At 42.9% G+C, this 16,417-nt stretch overlaps 1 protein-coding gene across 6 annotated transcripts in view; it reads left to right on the forward strand.

The window, feature by feature from the left end:
- The first annotated feature begins 995 nt into the window (after positions 1-995).
- GPATCH2L (G-patch domain containing 2 like) overlaps positions 996-16,417 on the forward strand; it is a 39,964-nt gene continuing 24,542 nt past the window's right edge. For 4 of the 6 annotated variants that reach the window (XM_066188538.1, XM_066188542.1, XM_066188541.1 and 1 more), the window contains exons 1-7: positions 996-1,053; positions 1,966-2,636; positions 8,826-8,890; positions 12,230-12,406; positions 12,771-12,850; positions 14,889-14,956; positions 15,781-15,820. In XM_066188538.1, the coding sequence (XP_066044635.1) occupies positions 1,978-2,636; positions 8,826-8,890; positions 12,230-12,406; positions 12,771-12,850; positions 14,889-14,956; positions 15,781-15,820 (1,089 nt within the window). In that variant the 5' untranslated portion in view covers positions 996-1,053; positions 1,966-1,977. Of the gene's footprint in view, positions 1,054-1,617; positions 1,857-1,965; positions 2,637-8,825; positions 8,891-12,229; positions 12,407-12,770; positions 12,851-14,888; positions 14,957-15,780; positions 15,821-16,417 lie in introns of those variants that run through there. The other 2 variants (XM_066188539.1, XM_066188540.1) reach the window with 2 other exon arrangements.

Here is a 16,417-nt window from a genome sequence, read left to right on the forward strand (position 1 = left end):
GGGAAAAAAAGTAAGAATACAAAGGATAAGAGATCTGTGAGCATTAGGCAGCAGTATATATTTATATAGAATAAATCACATTGAAATAAATCTGATTACTTTCTTTTGATTTAATTTACAAAATTAATGAAGAGAATACCTCAAACATAATATAGGTATGGACTCTGGCAAAACTTTCAATATGCTGCATTGAGAAACATTACACAAAAACTGAACCAGTATTGGCTTGAATGTGAGTGCAGCTACATCGGTTAAGAAAACCCCAAACATCCTTCTGAAAAAACACCCCAAAACAAAAAACAAAACCAAATCCAGACAAAAAAGCCACTCCCAACGCCCACCCAAAACCAAACAAAAAAGAACAAAACCCCCAAACACCACCACCCCCCCCCCAAAAAAAAAAAACAAAGAAAAAATCCCAGCAAAAAAACCCCCAAACACCCGAAAACAAAGCAAAATAAAACAAACAAACAAACAAAACAACAACAACAACAAAAAAACCCCCAAACCCCACTCAAAACCCTCTGAAGACACATCATGAAAGCTGAGAAATAAACCGGAATGTTAGGCAAACTGGATGGTGGCAGGTTCACACCTAGCTTTATTCTGGTGGCTGCTGGTGATGCGGAAATCGGCATGATGGGAAAAGAAATGCAAGCCTTAAGGAGAGGGGAGCAGCACTGTGAAGTTTAATTTAGGATGCACACAACTACCGTGGCAGCAACGAAGTAGAGGAGCTTGGGTACCAAGTTTATTTGTTGTCCATTAAAAATAAAATACGATAACCGAGCAGCCAAAGGTTACGTATATGGCAAGGGCTGCCCCGCTGGCAGGTAAGGAATCTGTAACGGCCCCACCGGCGGCAGCAGCACAGCACGAACACACCGAGGGAAGCACGGAGCGCAGCAGCCGCGCTCGGGGGCGGGCCGGCGCTGGCCCGGCCGCGCCGTCAGGGCTCGGCGGCCCCGCCCGCAGGCGGGGCGGGCGGAGGAAGTGGCCCGGGGAGGCCGGAAGCGGCGCCGACGAGGGGCTGGCGGAGCGGGGCGCTGGCCGGTGAGCGGGGTCGTGGGGAGGCCTGACAGGAGGCTGCGCGTCCGGGGCGGCTAGGGGAGTTTTCCCGGCTTGTCCCGGTGAAGCTGGGGGGTGTCGGGCAGAAGCAGCGGCGTCTCCCCGGAGGAGGCAGTCTGTGTGGCCGGGTCGCTGAGGAATAAGGGAGGCGGCCTGCGGCTGTGGGTAGTTCACCGGGCTGGGGGTGCGTGTATATCTGAGCCCGGTGGCGAGAGAAATCCCACACCTGCGAGGCGCGGGTAGGGGTGTTGTGAGGTGAGGGATTTGGCCAGGACCTTGGGATTGGCACACTGACAGCCCTGAGGTGTAGGGGTGGTGTTTTTCGGCAGTAGGAGTTGAGGCTTGGTCTCTACAGGTCTCTACATCCTGTTCTAAGGAGTCCAGGGTCCCGCGCGCCTTGCTTTGCTGCTGAAGTGATGCTGGCTTGCAAATTACCTGTTTTACCATCTGTTTTACTCCCAGTTTTGCGGCTTGTCTACTTTTTGGAAGACTCAATCTGTTTGTCAAGCAGGCTGACCTTTCTCTGTGGCTTTACTGACGCTGGGTAGCAAAAACTAGTTGCAGGCTTCCATACCCTTTGGGATGTGTAATTGAGCATGCTGCTTCAGCACAGAAGATGAACCTTAAGGCCTTTTCAGACAGGGAGCACTCAGCCCAACTGCTGCAGTAGAGAGAGATCTGTGCCACCATGGCTAGAAGAGGGATTTAACCCTTGCAGAAAGAAGTAGTGAGTGCTAGCCCAGGAAGTGGCAGTTGTTCTGCATTGGGTCCTCCCAAGTAACTTCAAAGTAAGTGTCTAATTCCATTAATGTTACAAAGGCTCTGGCATATTACAGTCCAGTGATGTGTTCGTAGCAGCATTTATGCCTTGTGCTAATTGTTTGTTGTCATTTTTAGTAGGCTTTGCCAATGGATGAACTGGTGCATGACTTGGCCTCAGCTTTAGAGCAGACTTCAGAGCAAAACAAACTGGATGAGCTATGGGAGGAGATGGCCCTAAGCCCACGGCAGCAGCGGCGGCAGCTTCGCAAGAGACGGGGTCGTAAACGGCGCTCAGACTTCACGCATCAGGCAGAGCATGCCTGCTGCTACAGCGAGGCCTCAGAGTCGAGCTTGGACGAAGCTGTCAAGGATTGCCGTGAGGTGCTGACAGCTAATTTCAGTGACTCTGATGACATGGCAGTGGTAAAGCGACATCCAGCTCTTAGTGCCACCTTGAGGAGCAAGCAACACCTGTGGCATGAGTCAGACTCCTTTACAGAGAATGCACCCTGCCGACCTCTCAGGCGCCGACGGAAGGTCAAACGTGTGACATCAGAGGTGGCTGCCAGTCTCCAGCAAAAGCTCAGGGTGTCGGAGTGGAACTGTGAGAGGGGCTGCAGGTTCAAGTCAGCCAAGAAACAGCGTCTTTCACGCTGGAAAGAGAATGCCCCTTGGACATCATCCAGTCATGGCCTTTGCGAGTCAGGAGAGAACAGGCCCTTCCTCAGCAACGGGGGAAGGAAGGAGCGGATGGAGTGTGAAGCTGATGATCAGAAACAAGGCTCAGATGAAAACATGTCGGAATGGTGAGATCTCCGTTTCTTCCCTGTGCTAGTCAGATGGCCGCCTTGCTTGCAGCTGCTTGTAAATGCTGTGCCTTGTTTTTGCAGTTCTTAAAATTATTCAGTGCTGCTCTCTTTTTGAAGATGAGAAATATCTCAGCTGCTTCTAAACTGTAGTGTTTTTCCAAGTCTTTCCTTACAGTCAGTACTGTATGATAACCCAGAATGTTTCCTTGAACAGTTGGCATGCTGGTAGGTTTCTGTCTCCTGTTACACAAGGAGTCCTCTGAAATGTCTGTGGCCTTGCAGCTACAACGTGGCCTGCTTGTGGCCTATGGTTTGGGGAGTAAACCCACAGATGGCACTTGTGTTGCGTGACTGATACAAACTGATCTCAGTTTCTTATTTTCAGCATTTCCTGTAAGTAGTAGTAGATAACAGATCTCCCATCATTACTGCTAGTCCTCTGTGCAGGTACTGTGTGAACCTCAGTCTAACCTTGCTTGTAGTTCTGCATTTCTGCTCTTGGTCTGATTGTCAAAGCCTAGCTATGGGGAGAATGTGGTGAGACGATGAAGAAGTTGAGGGGAACTTATGTTACAGGATGAGCCTGTGAAAACAGTGGAGTCTGATGTCTTGGTGTCCAGTTTTGGAGAACTTCTATGAATTTGTGGCAGAATCACATACAAGGGATTAAAATGAGACTTGTAAATGTCACGGTCTAAATTTGCGTTGCCCTTGAGAATTTTTTCCCCAAGTGTGGTTTTTATTCTCTGTCGAACGTTTGGGATCATAAAACTGCTTCCGTGTAAACAGGTTTTTCAGGTTAGAAAAGAGGCAACTACTAAGAATCAAATGGAGGAAGTTTCTTAATGAATGGCATACAAAACCCAAATGGGATTGCTGATTTTCTAATTACCATTGTGTAAGAATGGCAGACAGTGAGGAGACATTTAAAACAAACAAACAAAAAGCATTCTTTTTCAAGAAACGTGGCATCTTGAACTCTACTGTAGGACATTTTAGAGGTCAAAATTTAGATATATTCAAAAAGGGAGATGTGGAGCCTAGATATATCAGGAGCTATTAAACATTACAGCCCGGAGATGGAAGATCCCGCTCAGGAAGTTTTTAAACTGCTGACTTCTAAAAGCTAGAGGAAGATACAGAGAAGTCTGCATTTGTCATGTTGTCATGTTCTTTTCTCAAGCACTGTAATAGTCACTATCAGAGGAGAGTAGATTTGACAAGTCTGACTCTTGGTACGGTAGTTCATATGTTGAGGTTCAGTTACGTGTTGTGACAGTTTAACTCCTGCAGTTTTGTGGAATTCACAGGTGGCACTTCATTATTACAGCTTTGTGGAAAATACCTGGAATTGCAAACTTCTCGGTGGTGGTTTCTGGGACCCTGTGAAAGGCTTAGGTTATAGTAAGTCCTCACTGTGGTCCAGGAAACCACTATTGTGTTTTTACTGGGTCAGTTGTGATTTGTAGCATGTAACTCTTACAGTGTGGTCACTTTTTTCTTTTAAGAGTGGCTATTGTTGCTAAAATGTGGGTGCAAAGTAGGGCTTTACAAGAAACATGTGGATGAAAACTTTCTGTTACTAGTTGTTAAAATAGTTTTATCTTCTCAGAGCTGTTTGCTAGTAGTGCAGGAAAAGAAGTGTGCTAAGTAGCTCCTGAATAGTGCATGTCAGTGGTGATGGACTGAGAGATACCCTTACTAGATGTGGCAGTGATGGACAGTGTTCCTTGAGTTGTTTTTTTTAACACCAGTCAGAGTCTGTTCCATCATGTCAAACTTAAGCTTAAACCAGCAGGCTTTCATCCAGCCTTTATTTGTGCCAGCCTTGGAAAGAGTAAATAAAGAGCTATGTCCAGACTGTTACTTGAGGACCATGCTGGGAGATGGCTTTGTTCTGTCTCGGTCATCCCTTGCTCTCAGACTAATTATTGTGCGAGTGTATGCATCAAATGACACTTACCATCTGCTGCCAAATCCTTGGGATTCTCTCTGGAAAGCTAGTGCTTGGAATATTTGACCTCTCCAACACCACATGTGTGATCTGTGCTGTGACTCACTAGGGAGGGCCACAGTTGGAAGGAGGAATACATGCAGCCCTCGTCACTGCAGAGTTTCCCTCACAGCAGTGAAGGAGCGTGCTTTGGTCTCCGCTGCTCTAAATATAGCACTTTGCTGCTAGCAGCACAGTGAAACTGGCTGTGTTTGCCTCACTCCCACTGTGCTCTAGCTGGTTTTTTTTCTGGTACAGTAAGAGAAGTACTTTTCACAGATGTATGACAAGGGCATATCCTGAGCAAGGGGGAAGAAAATTGGATGCCTGGGAGAGCAAATGGTGTGGTTGTCATCACAAGCTGATGGGACGAAAGGTGACGTTGCTAATGGGACTGGGAAGCAATCTGTGGTGATCTGGTGATTTACAAAACTTCTATACTGAACTGGTTCTGCTACTGTTCACTCCTCTAAGTGTAGGGGATGTGACAAAACTAAGTGGGTTTTCAGGCAAACTAAGTTGTGTATTCGGAATGGATTCATTTTTTTTTAACCTTCTTTTTCCTCCCCTACACTGACAATTGCTTTGGTTTGTTACACAGGAATGAATCTGTAAATGCCAAAATACCCAGTATTTTCTCTGCTTTCTAGAAGGCTTCTTACCCTAAGTCAGGTCAAAGACCTGTTTATTCAGTTGATAAACTCCCATTCATAGAGAGAGTCTTGGATATGGGTTCTTAATGAGGAAATGGTATTTTTTTTTTCTAGTTTGCTTGTGGGACTGTGTCCAGTCTGTTCCTGGAGGAAGATGAGCTGCAGTGTTGTGATTCAAATGTGCATGTAATGAAATCTTTGAAATTGTCTGCCAAACGTGGCAAAAGGTGAACATAGATTGAGAGAAGGATGGATGTGCAGGGACACGATGAGGAAATGATGATGGTTCTTAATTGGGTAATGACACGACTCAATGCCTGATCTATAAATGATTGTGAAAACAACAAAGGAAACTAGTGGTTTTAGTTTAGGCAGTCGTTTGTATATTTGTACAAAGGTAACAATCAGCTCCTAAGACTGTTAAAAGTGACATGCCTTTCTGTCCCTAAATGTTTTGAGATTCCCTGCAGGAATAAAACAAAGGCAAATTATATATTGAGTGCTGAAGTTCTTTCTCTTGTTTGTCTAAACACTTCCAGAATGGTCTGGGTTTGGTTTGAGGGCAGAACAAGCCATAGTACAAGAGCTGTCTAAAAGTCACTTTGGGTAGTGTGTTTTCTTGTGAAAAATATGCAGTTGTTCTCATCTGTTTTCAAGTACTGGAACTCTTACTGCGACTTTTTCAAACCTGGGATTCTACTGACCCACCAATGCTGTGAGATTTCACTGGCTTAGTGCTGATGTATTTGTTGTAGTTTAACCTGGATAGGCAGCTCAGCTCCATAAAGCCGCCTGCTCACCCCCCTGCAGGGATGAGGGAGGAAAATGGAAGAGTAAAAGTGAGAAAACTCTCAGCTTTACGTAAAGTTGGTGTAGTAGGTAAAGCAAAAGCTGTTTGTGCAAGCAAAGCAAAACAAGGAATTCACTACTTCCTATCAGCAGGCAGGTGTTCAGCCGTCTCCAGGAATGCAGAACTCCATAATTTGTGACATTATTTGGGAATACAAACACCACAACTCCAAATGTCCCTGGCTTCATTCTTCTTTTTCCCAGCTTTTATTGCTAAGCATGACATTATATGATGTAGGATATCACTGTGGTCAGTCAGGGTCAGTTGTCAAGCCTGTGCACCCCCAGCCTGCTCACTGGCTGGGCAGTGTGAGAGCCTTGGCACTGTGGAAACGCTGTTCAGCAAAACCTGAAACATCCCTGTGTTATCAACCCTGGTCACACAAATCTAAAGCATGGAACCAAAGTGCTACTATGAAAAAAATTAACTCTGTGCCAGCCAAAACCAGTACAATGTTCTGGCCTGAGAATGTGACCATCGCTCATCCTGAATGTGCAGTTAAGTTGCTTTACCCTTTGGAAGGGAGCTGCTTTGATGACAGTCTGCAGTTGCATTCATGAGTCTGGCTTAGCTGATGGATTGGAGGCCAGTCTCTCCATAAAAAAAGAAAAAAAATCCTCTCTCTTGGAAGGCAAGTGACAAAGACAGAGTGTTCCGCTTCCCCTCCTTCTCCAGCCCAGCCTGACCTTCTGTAGCCCCTCGGTGCCTCTTGTTTTCTTATTTTTATAGAAAATCAATATCCCTCCTGACACAAACAATAGCTCAGGCAAAAGAATAAATGGGGGAAACCTGAGATCTCTGTCCATCACCTCTCAGTTTAACTCCCCCAAACTATTTAATTATAAGCATGCTTTGCTCCAGGTGTTTGCGACAGTGAAATTGCTAAATGAGGACCATTTTAACCAAAGATTGGGTGATCAATAACACTCTATAGCAGTAGCTTGTCGGATCAATAGCATTCATTATTTCATGGTTAAGGTAAGTAGCCTCCTTTGCAAGTGGAGGTCATTAATCAGTGCTTACTGGACCTGCAGAAAGGCCTGTGTAGGAGTCTAGTTTGTGTTCAGCCCTGCAGTGTAAAAAGGGTAGTGAAGAGGGTGAAATCCCCGGAAGTTTGTTCCTGTAAAGCACTGGCAGTGATGCTTGTCTGTAAGGAACTAAAGAGCTCTCAGTGCAACAAGGTGCTTAAAGTACTGTTAATATGACCTGTATTCTTGTCAATGGTTTTTCCTTTCTCAGGCACCTTTCCTCTCAGGATGATAATACCCTTACAGAGCAGTCACTCGGTCCTCCTCGCATCTGCAGCTTGTGAGGATTGTTTATCCAAGCTATCAAAAGGGAAAGCAGGCACGCTAAGAGATTGACCCCGGGTCATACAGTGAGTTGGTAGGAGAGCTTGGGATGAAACAATTAATTCATGGTTCTCAGTCCTTGGCCTTAATTGCTGTGGTGTATATGTGGGAGGATGAATGCATGGCCAGGCTTTGTAATGGATTAATTTGGAATTTGATATTAGCTTACATGCTGAAAGGTGAGAACACTGTACAGATTGTTCATCCTTAAGTATAAGTGGCCTTTATACAATGATGAAGATGCAGAGTTTTAGATATCCAGCACGGTGAGTTCACTTGGCTGTACTTCAGAGTACCTTTTCTAAGCACAACAATATGCTCACAAAATAGAGTTTTATTCTGTGTCTGCAGTTCTTTGGAGTGACGTGTTTTGTGGTCCCTCATCATTTAGCCTTGTAAATCAAGAGGTTTCCAGTTGATACTGGTCTCTATGATGATTCAGTTTCCCTGGAAAAAGGAATCCAGAGATACGTTCAAACAGCATTCCCTGACTGGAGACTGACTCTAGTGCTGACTTACACCTGGTGTTCGGATCTAAGGTCTTAGTGCTCAGGGAGTAGGCAGTAAGTAGTTTCTGCTTGTCCTAGTATCTCTCAGCTAAATTGGAGGAAATACTGCCTGAAGTATCCAAGGAATGATTTCAAGTCAGCATTAATGCCTTCCAGTGCTTGGGACTGACTTCTGCTACAATTATTAATCTAGCTTTGCAGTTAATTAATGGCTTTCTACACATTAATTTCTAGCTTTATTCTTTTGTTCAAGAATTAAATCTCCTCTAACTACTTCAGCAAATGCAAAGCATGCTTTGACAAAGTTGCATTCAGTAGCAGCAAGTCATGCTGTGCTAAGGTATGTAGCTGGAGAGTTTTAAATATCCTAGCTGCTCTTTACTCCATATAAAAGGGGGGGGGGAGGCGGGGGGAGGCTGTTTGTGTGACAGTGTAACATGTTGAGGAAAAGGAATCTGTAGTAGAAAACTTAAGAGGGTTTTCAGTAGAAGTTAAGTGACCCAAGGACAGAGTATTCCAGAAAATGCCATAGTTAGGTTGTTAATTCTAGTCCCTGAGACAAATGCCATTTTGTTAATTACTTCTTGATAACTTAAAACTAAACAAGATAGAGGATTCTACTCTTTCTCAAGTGATGCAGCATTGATAAGTTTTAACGGAAAGCAGTTACCTTCTGTTCTAGAGCTAGTCATGTATCTGAAATTCAATTTTTGTGAGACATGTTAAGCATTTTGGTCTTGGAGAAACTAGTAAAATGTAGCAGAGTGGTTTTTGTATTGTGCCTATTGCAGTTGTAACCATGTGGTTTTTTTCTCTGTTTTTGTTCCAGTGAAACCAGCAGTGTTTGCAGCAGCAGTGATACTGGCCTGTTTACCAATGATGAAGGCCGCCAAGGTAACAAGGGTCCTGTGATTTTCCTCATGTGCTGCTAAGGAGTTCCTTACTTTCTTTACAAATGCAAAGGAAGATCTATGTTTGAAGAGGAAGGAAATGTGTGAGGAAAAACCAGTGGCAGGCAGCGGCTAGAAGTTAAGAAATGAAATGAGGGCTACAAATGTATGATTTTCATAACACTACGCTTTTCCTGATGAAATAATTTGTGTATCAGATCCATAATATTTGCAATATAAGAAGCTATTGTGGAAAGGCACAGACATGCAAGAGGAGTTTGAGAGCTCTTCTTAATGACAGAGCACAGCTTATGATTTGTTTCTCAAGGTGTTTTAAGTGTTGTCTACATGCCATTAGTGCCTGAATCTGTTAGTTGTTTTCTCTGTGGGCAGGAAGAGAAGATGGGAAAAAAATAACTTAATACTGACAAGTCACCTAATAGACTGTGCTAGGAAGATGATGTTAATACATGATAGGTTTTATTTCTTTAAATATGTGTTCCTCCATTGCTCTTGTATGCATTAATTGAACATGGTATTTTCAGTGTCTGTTGTAGAAATGGTATCTTAGGAGTTTTGAGTATGAAGTGCAATTTGATTTTATTTATCAACCACAGCACAGTGTTCAGCGGATGGGGGATATGGCAGAAGTAAGTGTGAAATAGGTTGTAGTAGGCACATAGGCATTGAGGACTATTACATTTGGAGCATGTGGAATGTGACCCTAGAGACCTGCAATTCTGTGCACTCTGATTCTGTCACATTTCACAAGCTAAGATTTGGATGAGATCTCTTCTGGGAATATACGAGTGCTAAAGGAAGTAGCACCAGTAGCTCAATAGGATATGCTGCTTCCACTAGCTTGTTAATGGCCCAGGTACCTGTGTAAAGCAACACAGTGATAGCAAACATGCTTATGTGTTTTCTGATGGTATTTTCGGCTGTAGGACCAATCTGTCATCTTAGGGGAGTATAAGACTTTCCTTAAGAGCAGGGATTTCAAATATCAGCTTTGATTTTTGCTGAAAAGTAACTGTTTCCAGACTCTGGTTCTTCAAAGGCAACAGAAAAGTAGAATCTTTTGCCCTGTCTTTTTACTGATGATTGTTTAGGGGGAGCTGAAATTAGTAAGCACTTGTATATCAGATGATGAAGCAGAGTGGTGACTGAAGTGTTTTACTTCATCACCTGAGACAAGATTGATGGAGACTGGGTAGTGTGTATATATAAACACTTGTCTATATGCTTGCCCTATATACTCGCCCTGATTTTATACCCTGTTTTAGACACTACATTTTGGCTGCTACTAGAAGTAGGATGCTCAGTATACAGGAACGTGTGGAAATATGACTTAGATAAATTAATGAAGTCCAATTACAGCCTTCCCTGTCTAGGTAAAGAGGAGGTTTGACATCCTTGTCATCAGGTCTCTCTCTGTTCAAACAGTTTATTCTGTGATAGCTTTCTGGTCAAGAAGTTTTAGCTTACAGTTATGTTAAAAGGGTTAAAAATATTGTTGCACTTTCAGACTAAATAAAAAAATATCTCCTTTCCCTTTTTTTTTTTTTCTCTTGACAATTCTTAATCATTAAGTAAATAAAAAAAACAAAACAGCTTTCCATGTCAGTGAGATGGAGAGAGTGGAAAATTTAGAGGTTTTTTGGCACAGATCATCACCTTATGAATAGTTTCCCAGCACAATTCCAGGCTCAATAATGGGAAATTTAAACTGGCAGCATTCTTAAATGCAGATTTTTTCCCTCTTTTTTTTGAGGTTGCATCATGTAATATTTGTGCTGTTGCTAATTAAATAAATCGTCTTTGCAATTGCACATACCAGCACACTTCTGTGGGCAGAGAATGATCCTAGTTCATAATTTGATTGTAAGGTGGGGGGGGGTTGTTTTATATTTGTTACATGCACTGGGATCTCTCACAGTGAAGATTACTGAATGTTAGCATATGATGCTGATGGCTAAAGTTTGTCTTGTGTAAGTAGTGATTTGAGGTATGACAGGGCACTATGCTCACAACCCAAATTTCTAGGAGTAGTTTTGCACGAATTATGATCTATAGAAGAACTATCCAACGTTACTTAGTTTGCATTTACTATGAAGTAGAGGTGGGATTTTTGTATTTTAAGATATAATTGGTAAATCAACTGGATACATGACAGAAAAAAACAATGTCAGAGTTTTGGGATAAAGTGTTCTGTCTGTCCTGCCTGCTGCTAATTGGAGTTGGTTTTGCTGTTTCTGCTTCTGTTATGTGCAAGATTGCAGCATTATTACTAGGTTGAGTTTTTTACTTTCTTTTTTTCTTTTTTTCTTCCCAGCAAGATGTGTGAGTAGGCATAATGGACTTTGCTCAGGAGTAATGTAACTCAGTGAGAACAGGAGAGTAAGTGGGGATGCTTGAGCTGAGACTTAATGGTAGCCAAATGAGAATTTTCCCTGAGGTAGGCATGTTAGTTTTTTAAGGGAAGATGAAGCACCTTGCAATTACATGGGACTGTTTGTGAATTGGGCTGCTGAAATGCTACGTGTGTCAAGTTGTTTGCTCTCCTTCTGCTTTTTTTTCACACACTGCCCATGTGTGCTACTGCTCTCAGGGAATTTCTGGCCAGACAGATTTACTATGAGCAGTGTCTGATGCAGTTCAGTTTTCGACTGCAGTTACATTAACTACAGTGACCCAGCTCCGTGGAGACTTTGGTCATGACTTCTGTTGTTGCTGCTTTAGTTTTGCAGAGGGTTTGTAGTTCTGAGAGATTCTAAGAAATTTTGATTGAGAGCACTCACATCATGGTGAATACTTACAGTCAGAGTGACCATTTCTGACAGTTACATGTTTTTGTCTTAGGAGACTTGGGGTCTTTCTCATCAGTATGTTTTTTTTGCTTACTCTGTGAGCCTGGTCTTCCCCTCTTGTGAAGTCTCTCCTGTGACAACCTATAACATGTGCCAAATGATTGGCCTCTACCGGTGTCGCAGTAATTACTTCAGAGAAAGAGTTCTGCATAAGACATCACACAACACTGAACTGAGGTTGATGAGATGCAGTAGCAACAGAGTGCTAAACCTGCCCTAGGCAGGTCTATAAAGAGGCTTTGTTCTATAGGGAAATTCTGGAGACTGATGAGTTGGATAGTTTAAAGCATTTAGTGAGCCCCATAGTTACTGAGGATCACTGAAACAGAATACAAATATAAGGCTCTTGAAGAACGAATTCCTAATGAGACTTCAGCTGTTTCACATTCAGATATGCCTACCTGTAGTATTTTGAGGGACTGTCACAGGGTACATTGATGTTATTTGTGGCTAATTCCATCCTATTTCTTTAGGAGATGATGAGCAAAGTGATTGGTTTTATGAAGGAGAATGTGTTCCAGGATTCACTGTCCCCAACCTTCTTCCCAAGTGGGGAGCTGATCACCGATCTGAAGTGGAGAGGATTGACTCAGGCCTGGATAAGCTCTCTGTTTCCACCTTCCTTTTGCCCTCACGGCCAGCTCAGAGAGGTGAGGTCTGTAAGGAATTGTGTTTGAGAACTTTTGATATGATGGTAAGAGTAGATTCTGTTCATAGGTGTTATGTTTAAACTGGTATTGGTAATCTGTTTTGGGTTTGGTTTTTTTTAGATCCGGTTAAAAAAAAGCTGCACTATTGCTAAGTTTACTGAAACAGTCATACCAGCTGCCCACTGGCAGTCTCCCTTTTTCTTTAAAGTAAGGATTTTATTTGATTTGTGAATAAATTGTCACATCTTTGAGAGTGAAAAACGAGAGACAGAGGATCTGATTTGATTACTGAACTAAGGAGTTTTCCTGGTGGCTTTGTCAGGAAGGACCTTCTGTGCTCAGTTTTTCTGCATTTGGTTTTCAGGATTTCATGCTCGCCTGAATCGCCTTCCAGGAGCTGCTGCCCGTTGCCTCCGTAAAGGTCGGAGGAGGCTGGTTGGCAAGGTATGCCCTTTTGAAAGATGGTAATTTTGTATTTCAAATTCTGATCAGTCCTGAAGTGCTATTTGAAGATACCATGTAAATTGTTTTCTGCAGAAAGTGGTCCTGTATATTTTTTGTTTCATGTATTACTTGATTTGTTTAACTGCTTTCACTGTCAGAAGATGATTGAGTGACTTAAGTGGATTTTAAGGCACATTTGGAGTGGCAAAGACAGCTGATCAGCGCTGAAAGCAGTATGAAAGGAGGCCTGAAGCAGAATGACAGGGAGCATAAATATCAAGAAGATTTAGACAGAATGTAGGGGAAAATGATGATGGCATGAGACTTGTGCATGCTCATCTGAGACTACAAGGGTAGAGAGGTGCCTCAAAGGTGAAGGAATGCCGAATTTTATATAGGGAAGAAGACTGATATGAATGGCAGCAAAGGAAGGTGGTTTTAGCAGTTGCATTTTTAGTGGGAAGACAGAAGACTAAAACGGTAAATGCAGACAAAGCTGTCCAAAGCTATTGACTAGTTTTATTATATGTAGGGCAAACAACAAACGATGTATCAGTCCTTTTTCTAATAGAACAGTACTTTGCAGATGTCTGTCTAAAAGAGAGGGGTACACCTGGTTGGGTCTGGAGTGCTGAGCGCTACTGTTTGTTGTAAACGGTGATTCTGAGAGGGAAGGTGTTGGCTGTGTTTGGCTTTTCTTTTTATTGGGATGTACTCTGGGCTTTTGAAAACATTGGCATAAGTTCTGACCTGGCTGGCCATAGTCTGCTAACAAGGTGTGTTAGGGGGGCCTGGAGTCTAGAGGAGTGTGGCAGCTGCCTTCTGTTCAGTCATACTTGAAAGATCCTTGTCTGCCCCTTCTTTCTTCCATTCACCTTTCTTAATTGTAACCGGCATTCAAAATATGAATCCTCAGCTGGCAAGAAACTGACTTTACATAGGGTTCCTGAGGCCACCTGCAAGTGACTGGGCCTGGCGGCACACCTCTAATGATCCAAATGAGAAGGATAATATTTACTTGTTTAATTTATCTTCATCACCTTAAAGGGATCTTTGTCATTTGCTGCGGAGGTCACTGCTCCCCCTTCCCCATCTCTCTCGAAATTGTAATCATAAATAATGAGTTTCATTCAGAGCTCCCCGCCAGCGAGCTGCTAATTACCAAAAGTATGGCTTGTAATTTACACAGTAATAAACTGTAAATTTAAACATTATGGCACTTTAAGTTAATAATTTTCCTGCTGTAAGAAATAGCCCATCTTTGGCCCCTGCTGCTACAACTGCCCCTAAACTTTGAGTATGTTTTGCCTATGTACCTGGCACAAACAAACCTCACCTATGAAAGACTTTTGCCCTCATCTTCAGCTCCTTGCTGAAAACTATACTTCTTTTTGGAGGCAGTTGCTATGCAGATGTGAACAGCTGGTGCTTCAGGCTGTGTATGTACTTGTATGGCAGCATCGACTTCATACACAGGGCAGTGTCTTGCAGGAAGCAACATGTTCTCAGAGCAAGTCCTTTCTCCTTGGACCTACCTTTTTAGTTGCTAGATGTCCTGCTGCTGCATTGCAGCTTTCAGTAAGGGCAAAAGCATCACTCCTTAATTTATTAATTGGTGGTTGGTCAATCCCCACTGTTAATGGAACAGTTCAGTCCTATCTCAGCCTGTTTCTAGCCCAACTGACCCCAGTAAAATGGAAGAAGCACTTCCCAGGCATCTCCCGTGCTCTCATGCATCCTTGTGCTGCATCCTTTGTTCTAGTCCAGTTCATGGTGTGCCCCTCTGCAAGCAAATATCATCACTAAAAATAAAAAACGAGCCTCATAAATAAAATTCAATGATTTTCTGCCATTCTAATAAGTTAAATCATCTCAGGTGAAGTTCTAAAAGGAAGGAGTGAACATCTTTAGCTGAAAGTGGGCTGGTAAGGAAAGAATGTGACCCAGGGGAGTAAGATTTGTTCTTACTGGCGGCAGCAAGCTAGTCCCTGCTCAGTGTGTGAGAGTTTGCAACCTTTTGCCTGTCTTTGTGTTTCAGGAGACCTCCGTGAGCACTCTGAGCACCGAGAGGCTAGGTCACATTGTTAGTGATCCACGTCAAAAAGAGTAAGGCCCTTAACAGCTGTTGTATCGAACTTTGGGAGGGGAAGAAGAACTATAGGATCCTCTTCCCTTCTGGGGGTGAAGGACGTGAAGAGCTGGGGTGGACACTTAAGTATACCCTGTGGAATGGGAAACAGTATTATACTGATGGGTTCTCTGTTTTCTTACTTGTAATCGCTGACTTCCCCTTTTTTTAAAGATATATATATATATATATATATATATATATGTTTATATAGGGCTGCCCCAGTGTGTGGATGTTTTTTGCCGTCAGATTTTTTTTCATCCTCCTTTATAATGTGCAATTGCAGTAACTGCAGATCTTCTGGACATTAAGAGAAGACTGGGTTCCATATGTTCATTTTTTAAAATGCTTCTTTGTGGAGCTGTACTATGGGTGCATACCCAGACTGCAGAAATGATGCTGACAAGGCAGCTGTGAAATTACTTTTTCTTTCTTTGGTGTTATGTCTCCTTCCCCAGTTAGTGTATTTAAATTGTAGTCAGCACTGGAAATAGTCATGGTGTTTATCCTTTGCATCACCTTAATACTATTCTGGGGAATGGGTAGATAAGGATGGCGCATCTTGACTGTAGTGCAGTGTGTCCGGCCTTCACTAGCTGTTGATGCCTAATTTTCTTCCTTGGATCTGAAATTTGTTGTTTTTAATATGACTCCTGACGATGTTTAATCTTTTTCCTTCTCCCTCCATCTTTGTTCTTCCCTTCCCCTTCTCTTCTTATCCCCAACCCTGCTTTTTCTTCCTCCCCCATGTTTGTTCCTTGGTATTGCTCCCACCTGTCCTTTCGACTCTGCCTCCGTCCAGTTTTTGGTTACCATCCATGGGGAAGAGAGATCGCAACCAGGTAAGGTGCCTCTGCTTTTCCTTTATTTTCTTGGTTTCCTTCTCTCTAGAAATAACATAGTGCTGGGTTCTGATTTCCCACACTCTGTGGCCTTTGCACATGAGGTAAGGCAGTCCTGTCCCTTCTCATTTTGTTAACTGATGTCTTCTGGGCTTTGAACACAACCCATTTCTCAGGACTTGTATTGTCTATTTAAACTGAATAGCTCAGGAACTCCTTTTATTTATCTCCCTGTTGCACGTTAGTGTAGGCCGTCCTTACTGACAGTGAGTGGGAGGGAAAATGCCTCTTGACAGGAGGAGCTTTGGCCTCTCAAAATTCCATAAGAATTGGAACATTTTTCTCTTTTTAAATGCTTTGTTTTGCCCTGTTTGGCTCAGGCTGATGAGACCTGATAGTCTCATCCACAGAGAAGGGAAAAAATTATGAGCTTAAATTATGTAGTTAAATAGCAGCCGTAACAGCAAAATGTAAGAGGTGATAAGCAAGAGAAATAGGTGTTCTTGTAACTGAAACTCTTGTGTGTGCACTTTTATATTCTCCAATAAGTCTTTTGTAGCTTCAGTGCTAGGTTGTTTTTTTTTTTACTTTGCGATA

Source organism: Chamaea fasciata, unplaced genomic scaffold (genome assembly GCF_029207755.1).
Source record: "Chamaea fasciata isolate MVZ Bird 193981 ecotype frontalis unplaced genomic scaffold, bChaFas1.0.hap1 SCAF_7, whole genome shotgun sequence".
Taxonomy (NCBI): domain Eukaryota; kingdom Metazoa; phylum Chordata; class Aves; order Passeriformes; family Sylviidae; genus Chamaea; species Chamaea fasciata.